This window comes from Rhineura floridana, chromosome 9, assembly GCF_030035675.1.
Source record: "Rhineura floridana isolate rRhiFlo1 chromosome 9, rRhiFlo1.hap2, whole genome shotgun sequence".
Taxonomy (NCBI): Eukaryota; Metazoa; Chordata; class Lepidosauria; order Squamata; family Rhineuridae; genus Rhineura; species Rhineura floridana.
The window spans coordinates 6,783,158-6,805,239 of NC_084488.1; the positions used below are offsets into that span (position 1 = coordinate 6,783,158).

General features: G+C 40.7%; 1 protein-coding gene across 1 annotated transcript in view; it reads right to left on the reverse strand.

The window, feature by feature from the left end:
• Positions 1-22,082, reverse strand: part of FBXL5 (F-box and leucine rich repeat protein 5) — a 47,914-nt gene that overhangs the window by 22,209 nt on the left and 3,623 nt on the right. Inside the window, exons 2-8 of the mRNA XM_061583632.1 lie at positions 14,878-15,093; positions 12,997-13,092; positions 10,569-10,758; positions 9,450-9,632; positions 5,595-5,720; positions 1,638-1,786; positions 1,322-1,404 (exon numbers count right to left, since the gene is read on the reverse strand). Of these exons, the coding sequence (XP_061439616.1) occupies positions 1,322-1,404; positions 1,638-1,786; positions 5,595-5,720; positions 9,450-9,632; positions 10,569-10,758; positions 12,997-13,092; positions 14,878-15,093 (1,043 nt within the window). The remainder of the gene's footprint in view (positions 1-1,321; positions 1,405-1,637; positions 1,787-5,594; positions 5,721-9,449; positions 9,633-10,568; positions 10,759-12,996; positions 13,093-14,877; positions 15,094-22,082) is intronic.

The window sequence follows — 22,082 nt, forward strand, 5'->3', positions numbered from 1 at the left end:
ACTGGGCTGAAAACAGAATGAAATTTAACTGGGATATGTGAAAAGTTCTACAGCTAGGAAAAAGAAACCAAATGCACAGTTATAAGATGGGGGATACTTGGCTCAGCAATATTACATGGCAGAAGGATCTTGGAATTGTTGTGGATCACAAGCTGAATATGAGTCAACAGTGTGATGTGGCTGTAAAAAAGGCAAATGCTATTTTAGGCTGCATTAACAGAAGAATAGTTTCCAAATTGCATGAAGTACTAGTTCCCCCCTATTCTGCACTGCTCAGGCATCATCTTGAGTACTGCTTTCAATTCTGGACACCACACTTGAAGAAGGATGCAGACAAACTGGACCAGGTTCAGAAGGGCAACAAGGATGATCAGGGGTCTGGAAACAAAGCCCTATGAGGAGAGATGGAAAGAACTGGGCATGTTTAGCTTTGACAAGAGAAGAATGAGGGGAGATATAATAGCACTCTTCAAGTACTTGCAAGGTTGTCACACAGAAGAGGGCTGGGATCTCTTCTCAATCATCCCAGAGTGCAGGATATGGAAAAATGGGCTCAAGTTGCAGGAAACCAGATTTTGGCGGAACATCAGGAAAAACTTCCTAACTGTTAGAGTGATACAACAATGGAACCAATTACCCAGGGAGGTGGTGCGTCTCACAACACTGGAGGCATTCAAGAGGCAGCTGGACAGCCAGCTGTTAGGCATGCTTTTAATTTGGGTTCCTGCACTGAGCAGGGGATTCGACTCGATAGTCTTATAGGCCCCTTCTAACTCTACTAGTCTATGATTCTAGAAACATAATCCGAGGAAAAAAGCAGTAGTTGCAATATCTGAATTTCAGGCCTAACATCTATATATGTTTCTGCAATTATTATCTGGGCTGTGGTTTTTGCCTTCTCAGTACTCGCTCCCACATCATTCTACCGAAGTGTAAATCTCATGCAATTATAGCTAATCACATTATTTTTTTTATCATGTTTAGGTATGTCTAGGTATTGATGGTCTGGTTTGTAAAACACACAATCCAGCGTGTCACAGTGGCAGAAGCTTTATACTTTATCAGTTTTTCAGAGACACACAGGAGCAAGCACACTGTTCAAGTCCAATGTAGATTAGGGTCTTATCCAGAACCACAACAGTTATATATTACTGTATTACTCTATAGATCTCATGATCTATAACAACTTCCAAAACTAAGATTTCCTGCCACAAAAAATAGTTCACGTAACCAAGTTAAACATCAAGGTCTTGTAATTACTATACTGTTGATATTTTACAACTGGCAAAGTAAACAATAGACACCCCCCAAAATTGCACACCTTTCAAATGCAGAATCAGAAATATCAGTCTGAGTGAGATCAAGATGCTCCAAGTTAGGGCAGAGTTCTAAAAGTTGTCTGACCTAGGTTTAAAAAAAAAGTAAGAATCAGTTCAAGGCAGCAATAAAAAAGGGAGTGACTATAACAATAAAAACTTGTTTCAGAGATTATATTAATATCATTATATTGTTAATCCACCTTGAATGCTGACTACAGCAGAAAAGAAGCACATGGATTATTTTAATGAAAACATGCATTCAAACATTATTATTACTCTTTATAGATTTCCCAAATGTATTCATTATGTATACTGTACCATTTTGTTAGAAATGGCTGAGCTGTACGCCAGCACAATCGTTTTCACTGAGGTGCCTACACGTGGGAGTACATGATGGATTAAACCCTGAAGCAAGTCCTTCTCTTTTTGAATAATGCTGATAGCCAAAGATTCTTCTGCATTTTCTTCTATAAAAGGGATCAAGACAAATTTAATCCAAAATGAACATATATACAAACTATGTAAATGCATTAATATTAAAAAAAAAAATCTATACACCAAACGATGTCTGTGCCAATGAAAGGCTCGCTAATGAGTAAAATAAAATTTGCAGCATAGGTACTTAGTTCAAAAAGAAATTCCAGATGCAGAGTATCTCCCTGCATGTTTTGCCAATCATAAGTCAACCTTCAATATAATGAAGATAGCTGTCTACGGAATTAATAGTAACAATTTGACTTTGGGAAAAGTATATAGTTTTCTATTCTGAAGCCAGCATACCACACGCACAAAAACCAAGCTTCTTCCAAAAGCAAAGCAGCAAGGAAGCTATGCCTCAAGGGAACTTGATGGATTAGGTTTGGAGATCTTACAGTAAATGTTAAGCTCAACCCACCCTGACTTAAAAAAAAGCAGTGACATTAGAAGCAACCAGCCAATCAATATTACCCACACAACCCCCTCACACATATGTGTAAGTATGGTTACTTAACTCTAAACATAGGCCCCAAAAAACAGCAGTACCAATAAAAATAATCAAAATTAACCACAGACCAGATGGTATAATGGAAGGCAGGGGCAAAAAAAGGTCTTTACTTGGCCCTGACAAGAGAATGAATCTGGTACTATGCAACCCTCCCTGGAGCGGCATTACCCAATGGGGCATCACAACTGAAAAGACCCTTAATGTTGATCACCACAAAAATGAGTGAAAATCTGTTTTTTTCCTGAAGAAATGCCAAATTGCCTAATGCCTTTCAGAAAAATTTCTCTCTTTCTTCAGGATGTAATCTCAGTACTGAATTCTTCATTCAGGGGCTTTGGAGTCTTAAGAAGCCCTTAAGTGAAGACTTCAGTAGTGAGATTACCCCCAGAAAAATCCTTTCGAAATGCATCAGGCATCCAAATGTTTTGCATTTTTTTTTTTTTTGAGAAAAACAGATTTTCTCTCTTGTTATGAAAGAATAGTGCCAGGGAGGACCAAAAGAGTCACTTCCAACTACCTGTGGCATATTTCACCTTAAAGTCGTATGCATATGGAAGTTTGCAAATCACTTGGAATACACTTCCCCACAGTTCATATTGTGCAGGTTAAGCACAGAGATTAATGGGAACACTTAGGAAAAACATTGCACAATTTCATATTTATGGTAAAAAATTGATCACACTTGGGATATTCATGAAATAAATGTTTCTAAATGTACTTGCTAGACAAATCCTATCAACAAAAGCATAATTTTCGCAGGGGCTGAGTACGGCAATGTGGCCATCCCTTCAAATACAGCTTTACCTTATGGGTCAACTATCTTCATGAAGACCTGAAATACATGGGAGATGGTGTTCTACTGATGTCTCCACATCCATCCTCTGCAAAAAGGGTGGGGGTAGAAATCATGGGTGGTATTGCACTCCTGACTTTAAGAATTCCACATAACAGTTTGCTAAGCATCAAATTACATGTCACTTTAAATTTGTATGCACTTTAGTCTGCATTTAGAAAGGTTTCATAAACATCTCAAGCTGAATCTATTGTTCGCTATAAAGATGCAAGAGTGCAACATCACTAATGAGTAGTCCTATTAACCTCAGTGGAATTTACATACTCCATCTGGGTTGAATGTCTCTGGGGTGATCTGCAAACTTCCATATGCATATGAATCTGATTGCCAGAAATAAAACATTTTTACAGTACATTACTTCATTATTGGGGTTCCTATTCACAAGGAAGATCTGAAGTGAGCAAGCATACACAGGGACACTGGGGGCAAGGCTTGCATATGTGCCCCACTGCCTCCCACTTTCAGCCCACATACTTTCAGCCAAACTCCTGCACAGGGTTCAAGTGTAAGTATGAACCAGAGTACTATAGACACTGGAGATAAATGGCTTTATGGGAACCACACACCATCCTCTATTTTAGGGGTCACTAACCTGGCACCCATGAAGGGCTTCATTGGCATCCTGGAAGGGACCCAAGACTCTGAGCTTTCATTTTTTTAAAAAGCAAGTCTCTAGTTCTTCTAGAAGACAGTTATGAAGCAAAATGTACTGGTACCCTTCTAAGCGATTCCTGTGAAATGAGCCAGCCTAGCTGCTCCTGCCTATCAGTGTTTTTAGCCAATGAGTGAAGTCAGAGCTGTGATTGGTAAGAGTTGTTAGCCAGGCAACAGGAATCCCTGAGGTCCTAATGAATTTCTGTTTTAGTGCACTTTTCCTGCTACTGTCTTATTTTCTAATGGAATTTCCAGTTTGCCCTTCCTTTTTTCCTAGCGACCAAGATGCATCTTTCCTATGGGTGAATTCATCTGAGATCAGATACTCCCTAGAAGTTCTTTTCTGCAAATACTTGTACACAGTAAGTGGGTGGATGTTAAAGAATCCCCTCCACAAATGGTAAATGCAAAATGTGAAAACAAAGAGTCTTAGGTATGTCTCCTGCTATGCAGGAGCTGATGTCCAGGCGCTCATTAAGAATTCACTGTACTTACAGCTGTTAAAGGCACAAGAACTCTGTTTACCCCAATGCCAATCCAAAACCAAAGCTTAGTCTGCCATCCTGTACCCACTTACCTGGGACTAAGCCCTAAACACAGAGACTTACTTCTGAAGTCGACTTGTATATCATTTTTCTGTATCTCCACAGCCAAGACCAGCAGGACATAGCTGACTTCTCATGATATGAGTCCAATGAACATGTCTTTTTTAGATGTACTTATTATTGTGATTTAAGACAGCAATTGATTTTACCTATTTTATTGCCTTACCCAGGCAGACCTGAATCATTTTATCTTGATTATTTACTAGGAGACTACTCACCTGTGGTGACATTTGCAGTCGCCAAATTTAGTGCTGCTGCTATTCAACGTAGGAAAGCAATGGTGAAACATATAGCTGCATACTAGTTCCTAATGTGAATCAATTATTAACTATTTTATTGTCAAACTAAATATTGAAATTATTTGTACCCATTTTATTCTATTGACATATGTCTTTGTATCTTGTCTGTCTGAAATGGTCAAATGATTGTAACAACAATAAATTTCATTTCATGATATGCATGAAATTGTGTTGTTGTGTTTTTTTTGGGGGGGAAGAAGCGGCAATAACTGTTTTCTCTGATTTTGTTTTATGCCATGTCCCCATGGCAGCCATTTTATGACTGGTATCCTCAGCACCCTCTCTTACAACTCAAAATGTTGAATTGGTCCAGAAAGGATGGCAATTCCTGCCCTACTGAATATAACAGCAGCAGAATATTTTTTAAATACTATTACTGTAAGGCACTGAAACCAGTAGCAACCTATGCCTGGTTGCTTCCATGTTGCCCAAGCCAGAAATACAGCTGTTTTGAGGAAGCAGCTTTCCTTGTAGAACACTGAACACGTGCCTGCTGAAACTAATAACAAAACAGCCACTTCAGAGATGACAAAAGTGAATTGTTAACCCACAAACAACAGTCCCTTTGAAAGTGCTGCTGTTAGCAACTCACTTTTTCAGTCGCTGGTGTCTACACCCCTTCAAACACACATACTTACCCCTCTGTAAAAACAAGTCATGGCCTCATAGTATCCTTGACAAGTACAATGCTCTAGACCACTATTTGTCAACCTCGGATCTGCAGATGTTGTTGGACCACAACCCCCATCTTCCTTAGCCATTGGCTAAGCTGGCTGGTTTTGATGGGAGTTGTGGTCCAAAAACACCTAGGACCAAGGTTGGAGAGCAGTGCTCTAGACAATACTGTAAAGGGCAGATATATTTGACACCTTAGCTTACCAGATTCATCTATATCAGCATCTTCATCCCATTCCTGAAAAGCACGGCATTCATCTTTTCTGTTTTTTACCCATTCTTCATCAGGTTCTGTATCAAGATCACCTGGTGGGCCACTAGACCAGTCTCCTAATAACCCAACAGGAAAGCATGTAATTATGTTAGAGCAACCTTGAAACTATCCCCAGGCCACAGGAAGCAGTAGGCTCTTCAAGGAGTTACAGGCAGCGGGAAATACAGAAGTGGTTTCATGCATGTTGCTCTCTTCATCCTTAATCCTTAGGGACTGCACATGTAGAATTTGTCAAAAAGACAAGAATCCTGCCTCCCAGTTCAACTGAATGCTGCTCTGGTCTCAAGTACTACAAAGTTCCATTTGATAAAACCTATTCTGCATGTGCTATAGGTGTGGCTAACGTGATGCCCTACATATATTGTTTGACTACAACTCCCATCATCCCTGACCATTGGCCTTGTTCTTAAAATGTGTTTTTAAATTGTTTTTTGTGTTTTAAAATTTGTATATTTGTTTTTAATATTTTTAATTGCTGTAAACCGCCCAGAGAGCTTCGGCTATGGGGCGGTATATAAACGTAATAAATAAATAAATAAATAAACAATATCTGGATGGCCACAGGCTAGCTATTCCCGATATACAAGATATAGGAATTATTTATCCACTCTTAGTTATTTTCAGTCACCACTTCAAATTGATTTGATTTAAATCAGTTTCCCAGATTGAAACTCATTCAACGGTGCATACTAATTGGTTGTACTGTACCTTAGGTTGAAGCTAAACTAAACTTTATACTACCTAGGAACACAATCCAAAACTTATGATCATGCAGCCTACTTGCCTTTTTAACTACATATCTGCATAACAGTAATAGATTTCTGTTTAACACTCGATACACCATCAAGGATGCTAATAAAGGTAACTTACTTGAACTTAAATAACACAACTTAACGCAGTGTTAGGTGTACTGGTCTAAGTGCCCAGAACCTTCAAAAAGCAAGCCCAGTAAATGCTAGTCGACATAAATGTGTTTCCACAAGATGGAAAGTAAAGTCCAAGCAATCTGATTTGTAGAATCAAATATAGATATTCATTAATAGGCAAAAAAACCCTTGTGGTTTAAGAACGTACCTATAGCCAACAGATATTTCTATCAAACTTTAAAAAGCAGGGAAATTGGGCAGCTATAGCGAATCGGAGCAGGAGACCTGACCTTCTCTCTGAGATACTATACTATGAACTGGGAGACCAGGCTTCGAATCCTCACACAGCTATGAAGCTCACTGGGTGACCTTGGGCCGGTCACTGCCTCTCAGCCTCAGAGGAAGGCAATGGTAAACCCCCTCTGAATACCACTTACCATGAAAACCCTATTCAAAGGGTCGCCATAAGTTGGAATCAACTTGAAGGCAGTCCATTTCCATTTTAGGAATGACCTGACCTCCTCTCTGAGATATTGTACTGCCCTACAAACTTGTCAAAATGCAAATACCATTTGGGTTGGTCTTTCACAGTCCAATCCATTTCCTGTGTAGGTTGGAAGAACTTGGTAACATGTGCCTCTGAGCATACGGTGAGTGGTGGCAACACCTGTCATCTCCAAAGATGGAGAATTACATTTTTGTAAATACGTTGGTGTTCTTACTTTGCTTCTTTTCTGTGCTACTACTGTTTCTACAGAGAATCTAACCTAAGAAATTGTAATTCTCTCATTATTCATCATAGAAATCTGTGTCATTTATTTTTATACATTTTTACTTTTATTAATTTCAAAGCCTTTTTATTGGTCAATGTCATATGATGGTAAAGATAGCTTTTCTGTTTCAAACTGGAGGTTATGCTCTATTTTTGTTTGGGGTGCATTAACAGTTGAATCTGAAACTGCAGTTTGATGTAAAATCAGATGGATTACAATATGTTGCTACTTAACAGACTATGAAAGACCAACCCAAATTGTGTTTGCATTTTTACAAATTTGTAGGACAGTACAATATCTCAGAGAGGAGGTCAGGTCTCCTGCTTCCCTGGTGCATTCACTATAGCTGCCCAATTTCCCTGCTTTTTAAAGTTTGATAGAAATAGCTGTGGGCTATAGGTACATTCTTAAACCACAAGGTTTTTTGCCTCTTACTGAATTTACCTGCTTTTTAGTCCAGGAGGTAAGAAATGAGATCCTGCGCAAGTTTGCTGAGAATGGATTGATCATTTGCATGTTTATCGAGTTCAGTGGGATTTACTCGCTTGCAATCATGCTAAGGATAGGTAAAACTGACCATGGGGAAGGAAGCCTGGAGTGGGCAGGGGAGGAAGAAGGAAGAGGGGAGGAGAGCAAGAAGGGAGGAGGGAGAGGAAGGAGGGGAAAAGCAGGTCTGATCATTTGCATACTTATTCAGTGGGATTTACCCCTGTGCAACCATGCTTCAAAATAAAATGGACTGCCTTCAAGTTGATTCCGACTTACGGCGATCCTATGAATAGGGTTTTCATGGTAAACAGTATTCAGAAGTGGTTTACCATTGCCTTCCTCTGAGGCTGAGAAGCAGTGACTGGCCCAAGGTCACCCAGTGAGCTTCGTGGCTGTGTGGGGATTTGAACCTTGTCCTCCCAAGTCATAGTCCCAGGATAGGTAAAACTGACCATGGGAGAGGAGGATGGGAAGGAAGAGGGAGGGAGGGGTGAAGGAAGAGAGAGGGAAAAGGCAAGAGGGATGGGATAAGGGGGGCAGGAGGAGGTGAGGGCAGGTTTGATCATTTGCATGCTTTTTGAGTTCAGTGGGATTTACTACTGTACAATCATGCTTAGGACAGGTGAAACTGACCTGGACGAGGGGTGGAGATTGGATGGGTGGGTACTGGGCAGAGGGGAAGCCCATTTCCTTTCCAAAAGGAAAACATTGTGAACAGTATCATTGCTTTTCAGGGTTTCCCCAACCTTTTTATTCTACAGCAGGCACATGCAGCCTCCCACCCAAATTTAAACCAAAGCTGTCCCTGGCCACATCCACACTAGACCGTTATTCCACTTTAGGCAGTCATAGCTTCTCACAAAGAATCCTGGGAAGTGTAGTTAGTGAAGGGTGCTGAGAGTTGCTAGGCGATGCCCTGTTCCACTAGCAGAGCTTCAATCAGAGCGGCTGACCGTTAAACCACTCTTGCACTGTATGTAGCTCTGTCCGGGGAATAGCAGTCTCCTCTCGAGGTGTGGCCTCCATTAGGCAAGCCAAGCAGCTGTGTGTCTGGCCTTTAGAACACTATTGGTTCTTACTGAGCATGCCCAATGTTGTGACAGACTTCAATGCTAACTTTCTTAAATTAATTTAAAATCAGCCAGACATTGTTTTAAGTTTTAAACTGCAGAAGGTCAGAGTATGGGGCAACATCAGTAATAGGATTACAGGGACTCTGAAACATGGCTGATTTTTAATTAATTTCAACAGATTATGAGAACTATGAAAGAAAAAAGTCCAAAAGGGGTCTGGATTTTTCTCTCTTTTTACACTTTGAACTCTCGATTCTTTCTGACTGTTTTGTGTATCACCATGAAGGTTTAGAGGGTTGTTAAGCAAGCGTTTCTGAGTTCAGGACTATATGTTTTGTAAGGTTTTGTTTTGAAATGAGCATCAGAATGGCATGGGGGGCTATTTTCAATTTAACATTGCAGAATGCAAAAAACCATGCTGACTATAGTATACAGCCACTCTCGTGGCTGTATAATGCCATAAGAATAAATTACACAATATAATGCCTCAAAAATTATACACCCTCCATCCCAATAGCTTTTTCTTTTACATAAAATGGACAGTAATTTAAGCTTCTAAACAGCTGAGAATTTCAGTTACTTACCTCTGGCCCAGTGCACAGGATAAAGATGTTTCCAAAGAAATCCAGTTTTAGACAGCTGAAACCATTTGGTATTTACTTGACTACATCGACACAACTCTTGAGGGGTAAGGTAACTAAAAATAGTCAGCATCACCTCAGAAGGAAGATGAATAATATTGGTGGTTTGCCCCGTTTCTTCAGTTTCTGAAATATATGGGAATACATTCAATATTTCAGCAGTACATCATAGAGCATTATCCTTATTAGGATGCAACAATAGGTATCCCTCACTGAAACTGCGGCAGAAAAGAAATGCTGAAAAAAAGACCACCAACTTTTACATATCTCACTCAGGAACATGGTACTTAACTCTTTGCATTCTTTTCCAAAAGAATAAGAGGTATAAATGCTACCCCAAACTCAATTGCTACCACCTTGTGCAAACATTAAGCGATTAGACAAGCACAACTGTAGTGAAAATCAACAAACTTAACCATACTCAACTCTGTCCTGGGTTGTAGACTATATCTGTTACTTCCCAAGCCCTCAGGTGTCAATTAGGCCATCACTTTAAGTCGTGAATTCTTTTGCCCACCCAATGTGATTTTATATCAGTTACTTCATCCAAAACAAGAGGGGGGGGAAACAAAATTATTCTATTTGGGGAACTTTTTCTGATATTTTCTTACCATCTTATGGCTGTTACCTATTAATATCTATGCCATACACTAAAAGATTTACTTGGAAGTAAGCACTGCTGTTTTCAAGGAAGTACATGCCCTTGGAAAAACAGAACTGCTGCTACCTATTTTGACAACCTAGATATTTTCTTGCAGGACTGTTACCTCTGCTCTCTTTCATTATTGTTATTATTAGACACTATGTTCAGTCAGGAAGTGAAAGCAAGTTGGGGTGAAAATGTACAATCTAAAGTATGAAAAATGTTTAAACAAGTAGGAATGACCAGGACTAAGCATAACAGATACAAGACCACTGAAAAGACTGGAGTTAGTTGGAAGACCCACCCACATTCAAATTTGCATGGAATAGAGTTTTACGTTCTACAGAAGTTTGCACCATTCTTTTCTAGAAAGCCAGCAGAAATTCAGAGATTTGCTACCAATTAAAGGTTACATTCACCTTGATCTGCCTTTTCATCCACAGAATATTTAAAAGCTTTTTGGAGTTCCTCAGCTTGATTCCAAAGATCAATACCTCTACGTATTTCTGCTGCAGTTTCCTTCTGGCTGCAGTGTTGCGCAATTACTTTCTTTTTTATGTCTTTTAATTCTTCATAAGTAAAATATTCCATTAACATCGGCTGAAAAACCTAAAATACACAATAAGAGCCAATTTTTTAATAATCCACTCCCCCCAACTTGCTCTAGTTTTTGAAATACTGAGCCCATCAAACACATAGCATGCTTGCAAAGAAGAGAAATGGCACACAGAGAATCAGGGTTTTTTGCAGGTAAGTATCTGGACTGACAATAACACAAAAAACCACAGACATATCAATTTATATTGTTTGTTTTCCCATGCATACAGAAATCTATAACTTGTCTTACAGATGTTCTAAGGACATTCTTAGAAATATGTTATAATCTTGTTATATTTGCCCATCTATACAAGCAATTCTTCCAAACTGGACAGTTTTGGAGGATAAATTTTTGACTCCCAACAATTTTATTTTAAAAGAAAAAACAAACAGGGACCTGAATCAGCCAATGTTTCTGTACAATTCTGCCGTACAGAAAGAAAAGTCGTCAGGCAGAAGTAGATGTCCTGCATGTCTTGCTTGTGGGCTTCCCACACATTTCTGCATGGTCGCTGTGAGAGACGAGGATGCTAGACAAGATAGGTCTTTGGTCTTAACCAGCAGTGCTCTTTTTATATTTTGACAGACATCTAGTTCTAATTCTCCACCTCATCCCTGTAATGCGACCTTTCCAAACCTGGCTTCTGCCAGCGTTTTGGGTTACAACCCCCATCATTCCTAAGGGTAGCTGTAATCCAAAACATCTGGAGTGGACCAGCTTAGGGGAGGCTGCCGGAACTCACTGTGGGACACCACTATAAGTTTCCCTGCTCTGCTAGTGTTATGGAGCAGGGACCAAAAAAACCTCACTGTCAGATAGCATGTAAACATTATGGGAAAGAAGCAAAGAATAAGACACGAGCTTGCCATTTTTGGCAGCAGATTTGCCATAAGATCCAGTTCTGCCACATTACAAATTACTCTTGATGTCTTAATTGAGTTCAGAAGTTTTTGCCACAAAGTAAAGATAACTACTGTTCAAGAAGCATGTCTAAAGTTTGTTTGGACCAACAGCATTAGTTTTATATTTCTTTGTATCCTAGCATATAAGCTTCTGTTTTATGGCAAACTTTTCTTTCAGAGAAATAACAATAATTTTGGATATATGGAAACACTACGATTTAAATTCATGTTTTTTGTAACTATGAACACTTTTTTCAAAAAAAATGCTTAGCTTTTTTCCTTCTTTATTTTTCTTAAAAAGTTTTTATACATTCAGCACAGTGTATGCACAACAGCAGCAGTTATCAGCGAGGGGCATGCAATCTGTTTAGCACTAAAGCCACACAAAGCAATTGGTATGATGCAAAGTTCATGCTAATTTGCAGTAATTTGCTGTATGGCAGGAACAGCCCTGTCCTCCTGGCCTGGACATTGTCACCTGCTCTGCTCTCAGATCAGATGGGGGGGGGGGGTGAGAACACAGAGGAGAAACTTTTCCAAGGAGGGTTTATTCCCCTGTACAGCTAGAATCTGTGTAGGCATAACTATGTAACTGTGTATTAAGAAATATAACTTTAAAACTGATGCCTGAACTTGCCTTTTTCCTCCTCCCTCCCATCTCCTTTCCCTTGTGTGTCATGTCTTGAGGGCAGGAACTCTCCTACTACCGTTTTTCGTTAGCTGCTCTGAATATATTTTTAATAAATGGGTGATGTATAAATGCTTTAAATAAATTGTTTTTTCACATTAAAAATTCATGTAAGAGCTACCAAAATAAAACCAAGGCTTAGAAATACAAAAAAATCAAATGTACATACAATCAATATACTGATGTTTCACCAAGGTATTGCTTACGTACACGTGCTAAGCAGGAAATCAAAGTACCTATGCTGTCAAAAGTGAAAACTTTAATTACTCTGAATTAAACGTTCATAGATGCACACTATATTGTAGCTAAGCTTCAGCATTCTTAAACAACAGGCCAGAAGTGTAACACTGTTTACTTATGAAATGATTTTTGCAAACGAACAGGCAGCTTCTCTACAAGAACCACGACATGCATGGCTGATTGCCCTCCTAATTAGTGTTTCATTTTCAGAAGTGAGTTTGGATGTATGTTTATAAGGAGTACAAGAGACAGCAACAGCTGATCCATGAAGCTGTATAGATAAACAACCTAGAAGTTAAGGTTCACAGATGAATCCTTTACAAATGAAAACCTAGCAAGTCTGAAGCTTTATTTACCATCCAGATCCTGTTGGTACATTCTAACTTAAGGGGCAGAAATCATTACTTCGTACAGCTCACCTCCTCCTCTTCTTTCATGTGAGGAAGGAAATCCCTGGTAAAAGCTTCAAGCCTCTCCTTTAGCTGCTTTGCATAGTTTAGCTGTTCATATTCATTCTGAGAATGATAAAAAAAATCCCATTAGAGAACTGTTGTACCATGTGAAATTACAAATACTTGTAATCCAATTTCAAAACTTGATAAATTATAAAATCCTTAAATTAAATATGAAGATATACTGGAGTTAGGTGTCAGCTAGTTTATATCAGTTTCTGCAGTAGGTTCAAGCCATCAGCACCATCATCAACTCTCTTGTTCACAAGTCTTAAAATAGGTGCCCAGAGGCCAGCGCTATACTGTGACATTTTATTTCTAAAATGCTATCTTTTAGTCCAAAAATATACACTTGTCATCAACATCTCTAATTAAGGTAGATTTTGAAGTAGTTTCTCTTTAAATGTAGAGATGGTTAACATTTTACAAGTGTATCATATATGCTATACCCTCACCTTCATTTTAAAGGACTGAGTATTTCATTAAGTCACAAGGAGTATAATTTATGGTCTTTATTATTTATTTATTATTTGGTTTATATCCCGCCCTTTCTCCCAGCAGGAGGTCAGGGCGGCAATAGGCATTGAATACTAGCAGTGGTACCAAGAGAATTTACCAAATGAGAAATTTACAAAGGAATACTTTCTGACAAGTCACGAGCATGGAAAAGTTAACTACATATGCTGCTTTGTAAAGATAAGATACATTGGCCCAGAAGACAATAATCGCAAGTATTTCTCTGACATATCCACACATTTAAAGCATGAGTTGAGAACCAGCAGCCCAGCTCCAGATGCAGCCCCTGGGGCCTTCCCATCCAGTATGCAGCATCCCTTCTCCCCACACATAGGTTTTAGGATTCAAAAAAGCCTAGGAGGATTTTTCAAGCCTAATTGTAGTGAGTGAATGAATGAATGAATGAATTACTGCCTGAGGGGTAATCAGGCAGGGGCTGCAGCTGGGGACGAAAGGGTGTAGCCTCCCTGCGCTGTGATCTCCTCATGCCACAATTAGGCTTGGGGGGAAAGCCTTCTGTTAGCACCAATGAAGGCTGCTTTCAATGCTGACTGCCACTTGGAAGGGGTGGTAATATTTATGGAGTACAGCTGGGGAGGGAAAGGTTAAACTTCCCTTTCCCAAATAAAATCTCCTTGAAGATCGCCCCACCCCAAATGCACCAATTGGATTTGGGGGCAAAAATGAGTTCCAGTCTAGTTGGGGGGGGAGAAAGAGAGTAAGAGTCTGCATGCTTGAGGGGAGTGTGCTGTATGAGCATGCATGTGGTGCGCAAGAGAACAAGAACAGTACCACTTTGGTCACACACTCTTGTATTTGTTCATCCTGCCACTGGCATACAGCCCCAAGAGGGCTGGCCAACGTGGAACATGGCTCTCTCTGAAAAAGGTTTCCCACCCAATTTACTGGTTACCACCACCAAGTTTCAATGCCTTTGATGTTTATCCACCTTCCACCCAACTCCTGTTTTATTAGGAGTATTTTTCAGACTTCATATTGCTAGAAATGTCAGCTGTTGGTATCACTCAAACTGCTTTCAGCAAAAAGCAGCAGCTTGCTAAGAAGGAAACAATGAGTTTACAGATAAATTCCCTTCCCCCGAAGGAGTCATGGCTGCACTAATAAAGTTACAACAATTCTAAAACACACTTATTAGGCAATAAGCCTCACTAAACATAGTAAGACTTGCTTCCAAGTGAACATCAAACAACTACAATGAAAAAGCCTTGCATCTCCAGAACTACTGGTATAAATGAGATTGCACAAGTCTCAGAAATGTAATTTGACATTACACTATCCAGTAACCAAACAAAGGTATTTCTGGAACCTCACCTTTACATTCTTCAACCCTTTCTCAAACAGGCTAAGCATCTCTGAGAGCTTGTTGTCCGAGTGTACATTATACACAGTCCGGCTGCGTTGTTGAAGTAATCCAATTATGTATTCATTCTCAATCTGCTCGTGCATTTTGAATTCCTTAAAAGTAGCATATAGGGATTGGAGGAGAGCCCGGAAGTCATTGTTGTTGGAAAAGTTGGTCTTAGAAAGCTGATGGGAACAAAAAAAATTTTGATTATTTTTTCTCTGGACTAATTTTCAGCAAGCCATGTTATCCTCTAGAACGTTTTATAGCACCATACCACTTCCCTGGCCAGATGCATTCCCCCTCCCCATTCCAGATGCTTTCAACTTGGTTTTTCAAAAACCACCTGACAACACACTATTGATACAGGTAAAAAGTCTTTTAAATACATGTTAATATGTAGCAAATATATCACAATTAAAAATCTCAGTTTTAACTTCAATAGATGTATTCTATTCACATTATGATTGTTATAATTACATTAGAAAGTCTATGTTTACAGACCTGCTGTGAGTACATGCTTTCATAACATGCTTTTAGAGGCTGTCTTTTAGTGCTAGAGGTTCAGAGATTCTATTTTTTAAAAAAACAGCATTCTAGGATGCTCTCACTAAGCTAAAGGAAGCATCAGTGACCCTCAGCGATGGCCTGCAAATTCTTTTTGTCACAGACATCCTCCATGTTTAATAAAAAATCTCAGGACACCCAGTCTCTGGCATCGTTTGACTCCCAGCAAAGTTCATCCCAGCAAAGTTCATCCCAGAAGAAAAAGACAAAATACTGGACAGATAAAGGTGGGGACCTCCAGCGATCTCTGAGCATCTCCACACATTCAGAAGGAACTTAATCATCAGTGTAGGAATGAAACCATGTTTACTGCTTCTCTGAGGAGATGTAACAGTAGAACTATCACACTGCCACTCAGCGCAGGTGGAAAATGAATGCCTTGAAAAATAAATCCAAGGCAATCAGCACTTACAAACATACCCTCAGGAGGGGACGGGAGTGCCATCAGTGTTCACAACTTATTTGTTTGTTTGTAAACAACCTTTCTTCCGAGAGGGAGCCCAGGACAGCTAAAAACAAGTGATATAACACTAAAAACATCTTTTTAAAAAATCTTAAAACCAAAAACCTTTAAAACATTTTAAAAAACATCTTTAAAAACAATTTCAATACAGATGCAGACTGGGATTAGGTCTTTACTTAAAAATGCTTGTTGAAAGAGGAAGGTCTTCAGTAGGAGCCGGAAAGACAATAAAGATGGCGCATGCCTAATTTTTTTAGAGTTAACTAGAGTCAAAGGACTTGCCCCAGAACAGCCACAGTGGCAACATCCAGGCAAACCTCATCACCCACACCAGGAACCTCTGGCCAGATGACAAAGACTTCTTCCTCCACCTGGTACCTTCTACATAGGGCCAGGTGCCAACTCTGCAAAAGCCACAAGTATCCAGCACTCCTATTCCACAGTTATAACTCACAAATGCCATCTCCAAGGCTGTTGCTTGCAAGTTGCCACAACATATCTAGCAACATTTAACGCTCACTAAGTCTAAAATGGACAGAAGTGGCTCAGAATGACTGCATGAATGAAGTCAGTCCAAGCTCTGTCTTCCAGGAAACAGATATAATACCATCAGAAGAGCAACCTACACATAAGTCCAATATTATCATGTATGAAAGGGCACCACTACCTACTGAGATAAAGAGTTGCTCCAGAATGAAGCCTTTGGCACTCCTCTTTTTCAAGCAGGAGGAGCGGGCACAGGAGCAACGACTACATCTTCTACTGGACCTAGATGGCATCACTATCAGAAGTACAGTGTAACAAGGTGAACTATTAGAGGTAGTAGACTGTCCTATAATGATTTAGCGCTCAGGATGTTCTCCGCTATTCAGTTGCTCTGTGGAGAAGTGGCTGATCCGGCTGAACCTGAGACTCTTTACAAGCTTGGTAACTGTAAAGCTCAACAGAGATTTCAGGATCATTAGGTTTCTATGCGATACACACACCAGTCCACTTTTAGTATTAAGGAGGGCAGTGAATGCATGTCTCTGAAGCTATGGCAGTAGCTATGAGAAAATCCAACCCTGCCTTTGAAAGGCACATGGCAGAGAGAGCTGCCTTAATTGAAAGGCAGAACAGCACTCTAGAGTGCATGGCAGACATAATTCTTATCGGGCAACTTTCACTCCACAAACCACAACAAACATATCAGCTTAGGGGTTACATGGCACAATATTATGTGCAAAACTGCTACCAGCATTTTCAACAACCACCCCAGCCACCTTCCTCAACCCTATTTTTTCTATGTCCACAAGCAGGCCTTTGGTATCCTCCATACTGCAGAACCATTTGCGGATGTCATACTCTGGGCCAGCCCTCGGATGCCAAAATGCAGATAAGAGATGAATCCAAGGCATGCACCTGCACCCCACCCTTGGGAAGTCAAACTCAAGGAAGCCTTGGAAGATTTGTTTTTCATCCATGACTTTTACCACATTTGCAAGACACAGTTTGTTCAAAACATGATCAGTTTCTTGGTGCAATTCATAAAAGTGATGCTAAGAGCCACGTCACCCATGTCAGCTTGTACAAGGTCAACACCTGCCTCTTCTTTATGAAAATCACATTAGATATTGCAGTGTCCTGCTGCTGCAGTACTGGCCTGCTCTCCTTGCCCAGTTGATTGAATGCTGCCATAGATATATGAAACATACCTTGGAAATGAGCATCATCCCACTCTTCCACCTCTAAACTGGACTCCCAAACTGCTTGTCCTCAGGAAATTTCATCTCTGCATGGCTCAAGACAGTTTGGCATTCAACTGATTGCTCATGGATGTAGACATGACTGTGGCAATGTCCCTTTCAATTACGAAGGCATATCAACATCGGAACCCCTGTGTACTTCAGTTATGTGCAGTGAGGAGCACCCTTTCCAAGGACAGAAAGAGACCCACAGCTCCAAAACAATTGCAGAATGCATTCTACATGGACAGTGCCATGGTAAACTCTGAGCTGCTCACGCACTCCATCCCATCTTCCATTTCATATGATGCTGAAATGATGGACTTGAGAACAGCATCAAAGACTGTTTCTGGACAAGAACATTTGCCATCCTTGTTCCAGCTGCAGGGACAAGTGTGGCTTATTCTAAGCTGTGGTATCCCTCTACGCTCCTATCAAATCTCAAGGTGTTCTGTAATGGAGACCTGTGGTTATGAGATGAGACTCTGAGGTGGACAACAGGAAGGTTCAGTTTTGCTCCCGGTTTAGATTAGCGTCTTGCTTTTGTATAGAAATGGCCCCATGTTTGTTCCACAACTAGTGAGTTGGGGTGAAGAATCCTTAAGGTTATATAGATGCAAATGACAGAGGGTAAGGCGTTTCTGAAGAAAGAAAGACACAACCATCTTCTGGGCATCATGCCTGGCAGACAAGCTTGAGGGCAGGGCAGCTTCTTCTCTGGCACTAATCAATGGTGTCTCCATGCATCCTCTCATCCTTGCAGACCAGGCATTATTCCCCTGGTAGCCCTGACTGATGGCTCCTTACAAATGTCCATAGACAGGCACTGACGAGAACTTCAGCTACTACCATAAGTACCATCTAGGTTGCCTATGGGGCCTTTGGATGCCTAAAAATGAGGTGGGGGGTGCTTTACTTTGCTGGACATGGAAGACCTAGAGGCCAACACAACCATGGTATGCTGTATCTTGCAGATTCCATAATCCAACACCACCTCTCTTTTTTATCAGTCACATGAGTTGTTTTTTGCACCAGCTATTCTGAATTTGTAATCAATAAAGTTTGTTCATTATGAAAACTGTGTATTCCATCGGCTGATTGGGTGCAGTACAGGTTCTGGTCTTCAGCTGATTACTTATTACTCCCACTGTATCCAACTGGTGCTTTTTAAACATTGCAATCCTAAACATGTCTACTCAGATATAAATCTCACTTAATTCAGTGGGTCTTACTCCCAGTTAAGTGGAGTTAGATTAATTTCTTTGGTGCAGGTTTTTTTATATATTGGCATTGTAAGAGTAAAATGAAGGCTTTGATAGCTATCTATTCTTGGGTTATGTGTAGTGGGAAGCATCTCTCCAAGATGCAATTTCTGGAGCTTCTAATATACTCCTTATTAAGGAAGCAGGGGAGGGGGAGAGAGATTTGCATTGCAATCCATGTCTACTCAGACATAAGCTCTTTGGGGTTCAATGGGACTTACTCCCACATAACAGCATACTGAATTGTAGCCTTAGAGTGTTACATTTAGTGTGAATAACTGGGCACTGTATAACTATGTCACTTTTCTGTTCCTTTTTCACCACAGATGAACATATTTGGCCAGCAATTCTTTTCACCCCCCACCCCCCAAAAAGGGATGGTGGACAGAGAGCAAAACATACAGGCTTGACCTCTAAATTTGTATATATTTTATTTATTTTGCAGTGTTGCGAAAGAAAACTGTAAAAGAGCTTCTTAACCGGAAAGAATGTTGGGTATTGAGAGTTCTAGTCCAAAACATCTGGAAGACACCAGGTTGGGGAAGGCTGCCCTAAAGTCTCAGCAGTAACCACACTGTGTGTTTCTGTAAAGAAATTGCAAAGCTTTAATGACACCTAGAAACAAAGCCAAGCTCAAAAGCCGTTTTGTATGTTTGTTGGTGTTCTTACTTTGCTTCAATCCTGTGTTACTAATGTTTCTACGGAGAATCTAATCTAGAAAATTTTATTTCCCTCATTATTCATCCTAGAAACCTGTGTCAAATTTATTTTTATTAATTTCAAAGCCTTTATATTGGTCAATGTCATATGATAGTGAAGTCAGCCTTTTGTGTTTCAAATTGGAGGTTATGTTCTATTTCTACTTTGGGTGCATTAACAGTTGAATCTGAAACTGCAGTTTGATGTAAAATCAGACGGATTACAATATGTTGCTACTTCAGGAATGACTCTAGCTGTTGGAAAAAAACAAACTTGGCCTGCCCAAGATGCATGTTTTTAGTCTGTGATGTTTAAACCACTTCATTTAAGGCAAGGTAGGCACAGTCAATAGAGCACACCTAGAGTTTTGCTAGAATATATTTCACCTCCCACTGTTTTATCTTGTGCAAACTGAGGGACTCCTCATGTCCACTGGAGACTGTTCTGCAGAACAGTCTGTGCCATTCTTCCATAATTATTTTTGGACTTTTTTTAGTGTAAATTTTACAAAGTGTTGCTGTACTTCACATATTCACAGAAATAGAAGCAAAAGAAAATGATTTCCTATAGGAAACTTCACTAAAATTGCAAAGTAAATCAGACATATTTAAAGTGACTATCTGAACTATGTCAACTGTCTTGATGATGTTGCTTCCTCTCTGCTAAAACAAGATCAGCACAGCACATGTCTTGTTTCTATTATTTGGGCTGATTGCAGGTGTTGCCACTGCTCACCATATGCTCAGAGGCACATGTTACCAAATCTTCCAAGCTACACAGGAAGTGGATTGGACTGTGAAAGACCAACCCAAATTGTGTTTGCATTTTGACCAATTTGTAGGGCAGTCCAATATCTCAGAGAGGAGGTCAGATCTCCTGCTCCCCTGGTGCTCCCGTGGTGCTCCCGTGGTGCACTATAGCTGCCCAATTTCCCTGCTTTTTAAAGTTTGACAGAAATATATGTGGGCTATAGGTACGTTCTTAAACTGCAAGGTTTTTTGCCTATTTGTGAATTTCTCTGCTTTTTAATCCGGAGGGTAAGAAATGGGATCCTGTGCAAGCTTGCTGAGAATGGATTGATCATTTGCATGCTTATTGAGTTAAGTGGGATTTACACACACACACCAGGCAATCATGCTTAGGATAGGTGAAACTGACCACAGGGGATGGGGAAGGGAGGAGGAGGGGAGGAGATTGGGTGGGTAGGCACTGGGCAGAGGGGAAGTCCCTTTCCTTTCCAAAAGGAAAACATTGTAAACAGAATCATTCTTTTTCAGACTTTCCCCCACCTTTCTATTCTACAGCAGGCACATGTAGCCTCCCACCCAAATTTAAACCAAAACTGTCCCTAGCCACATCCACACCAGGCCTTTATTTCACTTTGGACAGTCATGGCTTCTCTCAAAGAACCCTGGGAAGTGTAGTTAGTGAAGGGTGCTTAGAGGTGCTAGGAGATGCCCTGTTCCCCTCACAGAACTTCAATCAGAGTGGCTGACTGGCCACTGGAGCTTTCTCAGGGGAATAGGAGTCTCCATGGGGCTGTCTCAAGTTGTCACTGGCACAACGCATAAGGCAGGGCACATCCTTAACTTGGTTTTTGCTCTAAATGGAGGAAAGGGTGGCTTGGAGGGCAACCAAAGCCGAGTCCCAGACTGGAATGGGTCAAGATAATCTGTTTCATCTAAGATGAGTACTTGCAATTGGTATGCCACAACTCTCTCAATCACCTTCCCTAAAATTGGGTATGTGCAACAAGGCAGTAGTTGTCACAAACTAATGGGTCCAGGCTGGGCTTTTTCAGGAGCAGTCAGATCACCGCCTCTTTCAGGGTGGCCGGAACCACTCCCTCCCACAGTGATGTGCTGACCACACCCTGAATCCACTCGGTCAAACCCCCTCAGCAAGCTTTAATAAAGCCAAGAAGAGCAAGGGTCGAGAGGACACGTTGCTGGCCGCATCATCGCAAGCACCTTGTTCATATCATCAGACCGCATCAACTGAAACTGATCCCAAGAAGTTGCAGTAGACGTTGCACTGGATACCTCACTGGGGACTACAGTAGATGTGGATGACGCATCAAGATCGTTATGGAAGCAAGCAACTTTTCCCTCAAAGTGCCTTGCAAACAATTCACAATGGGCCTCCAAAGGGTCTAAAACTCCATTTCCTGGAGTTGATGTCAACAGACCCCCCCGACAATACAGAAAAGCTCCGCTGGACGGCTATTTGAGGATGTGATGGTGGTAGCGAAGTGGACCTTCTTCATTGCCCTCACCGCCACACAGTAGGCACGGTTATGATGATTTACTTGTGCCCGATGAGCCTCACAGCACATCTTTCGCCACTTGCGTTCTAACCCTCGTCCAGCCTGTTTCATTACCCTTAGCTCACTGGTGTACCAAGATGCAAACTGGACTCCACAATGCCAGACAGGGTGCTCTGGGGCACCCTGTTAAGAG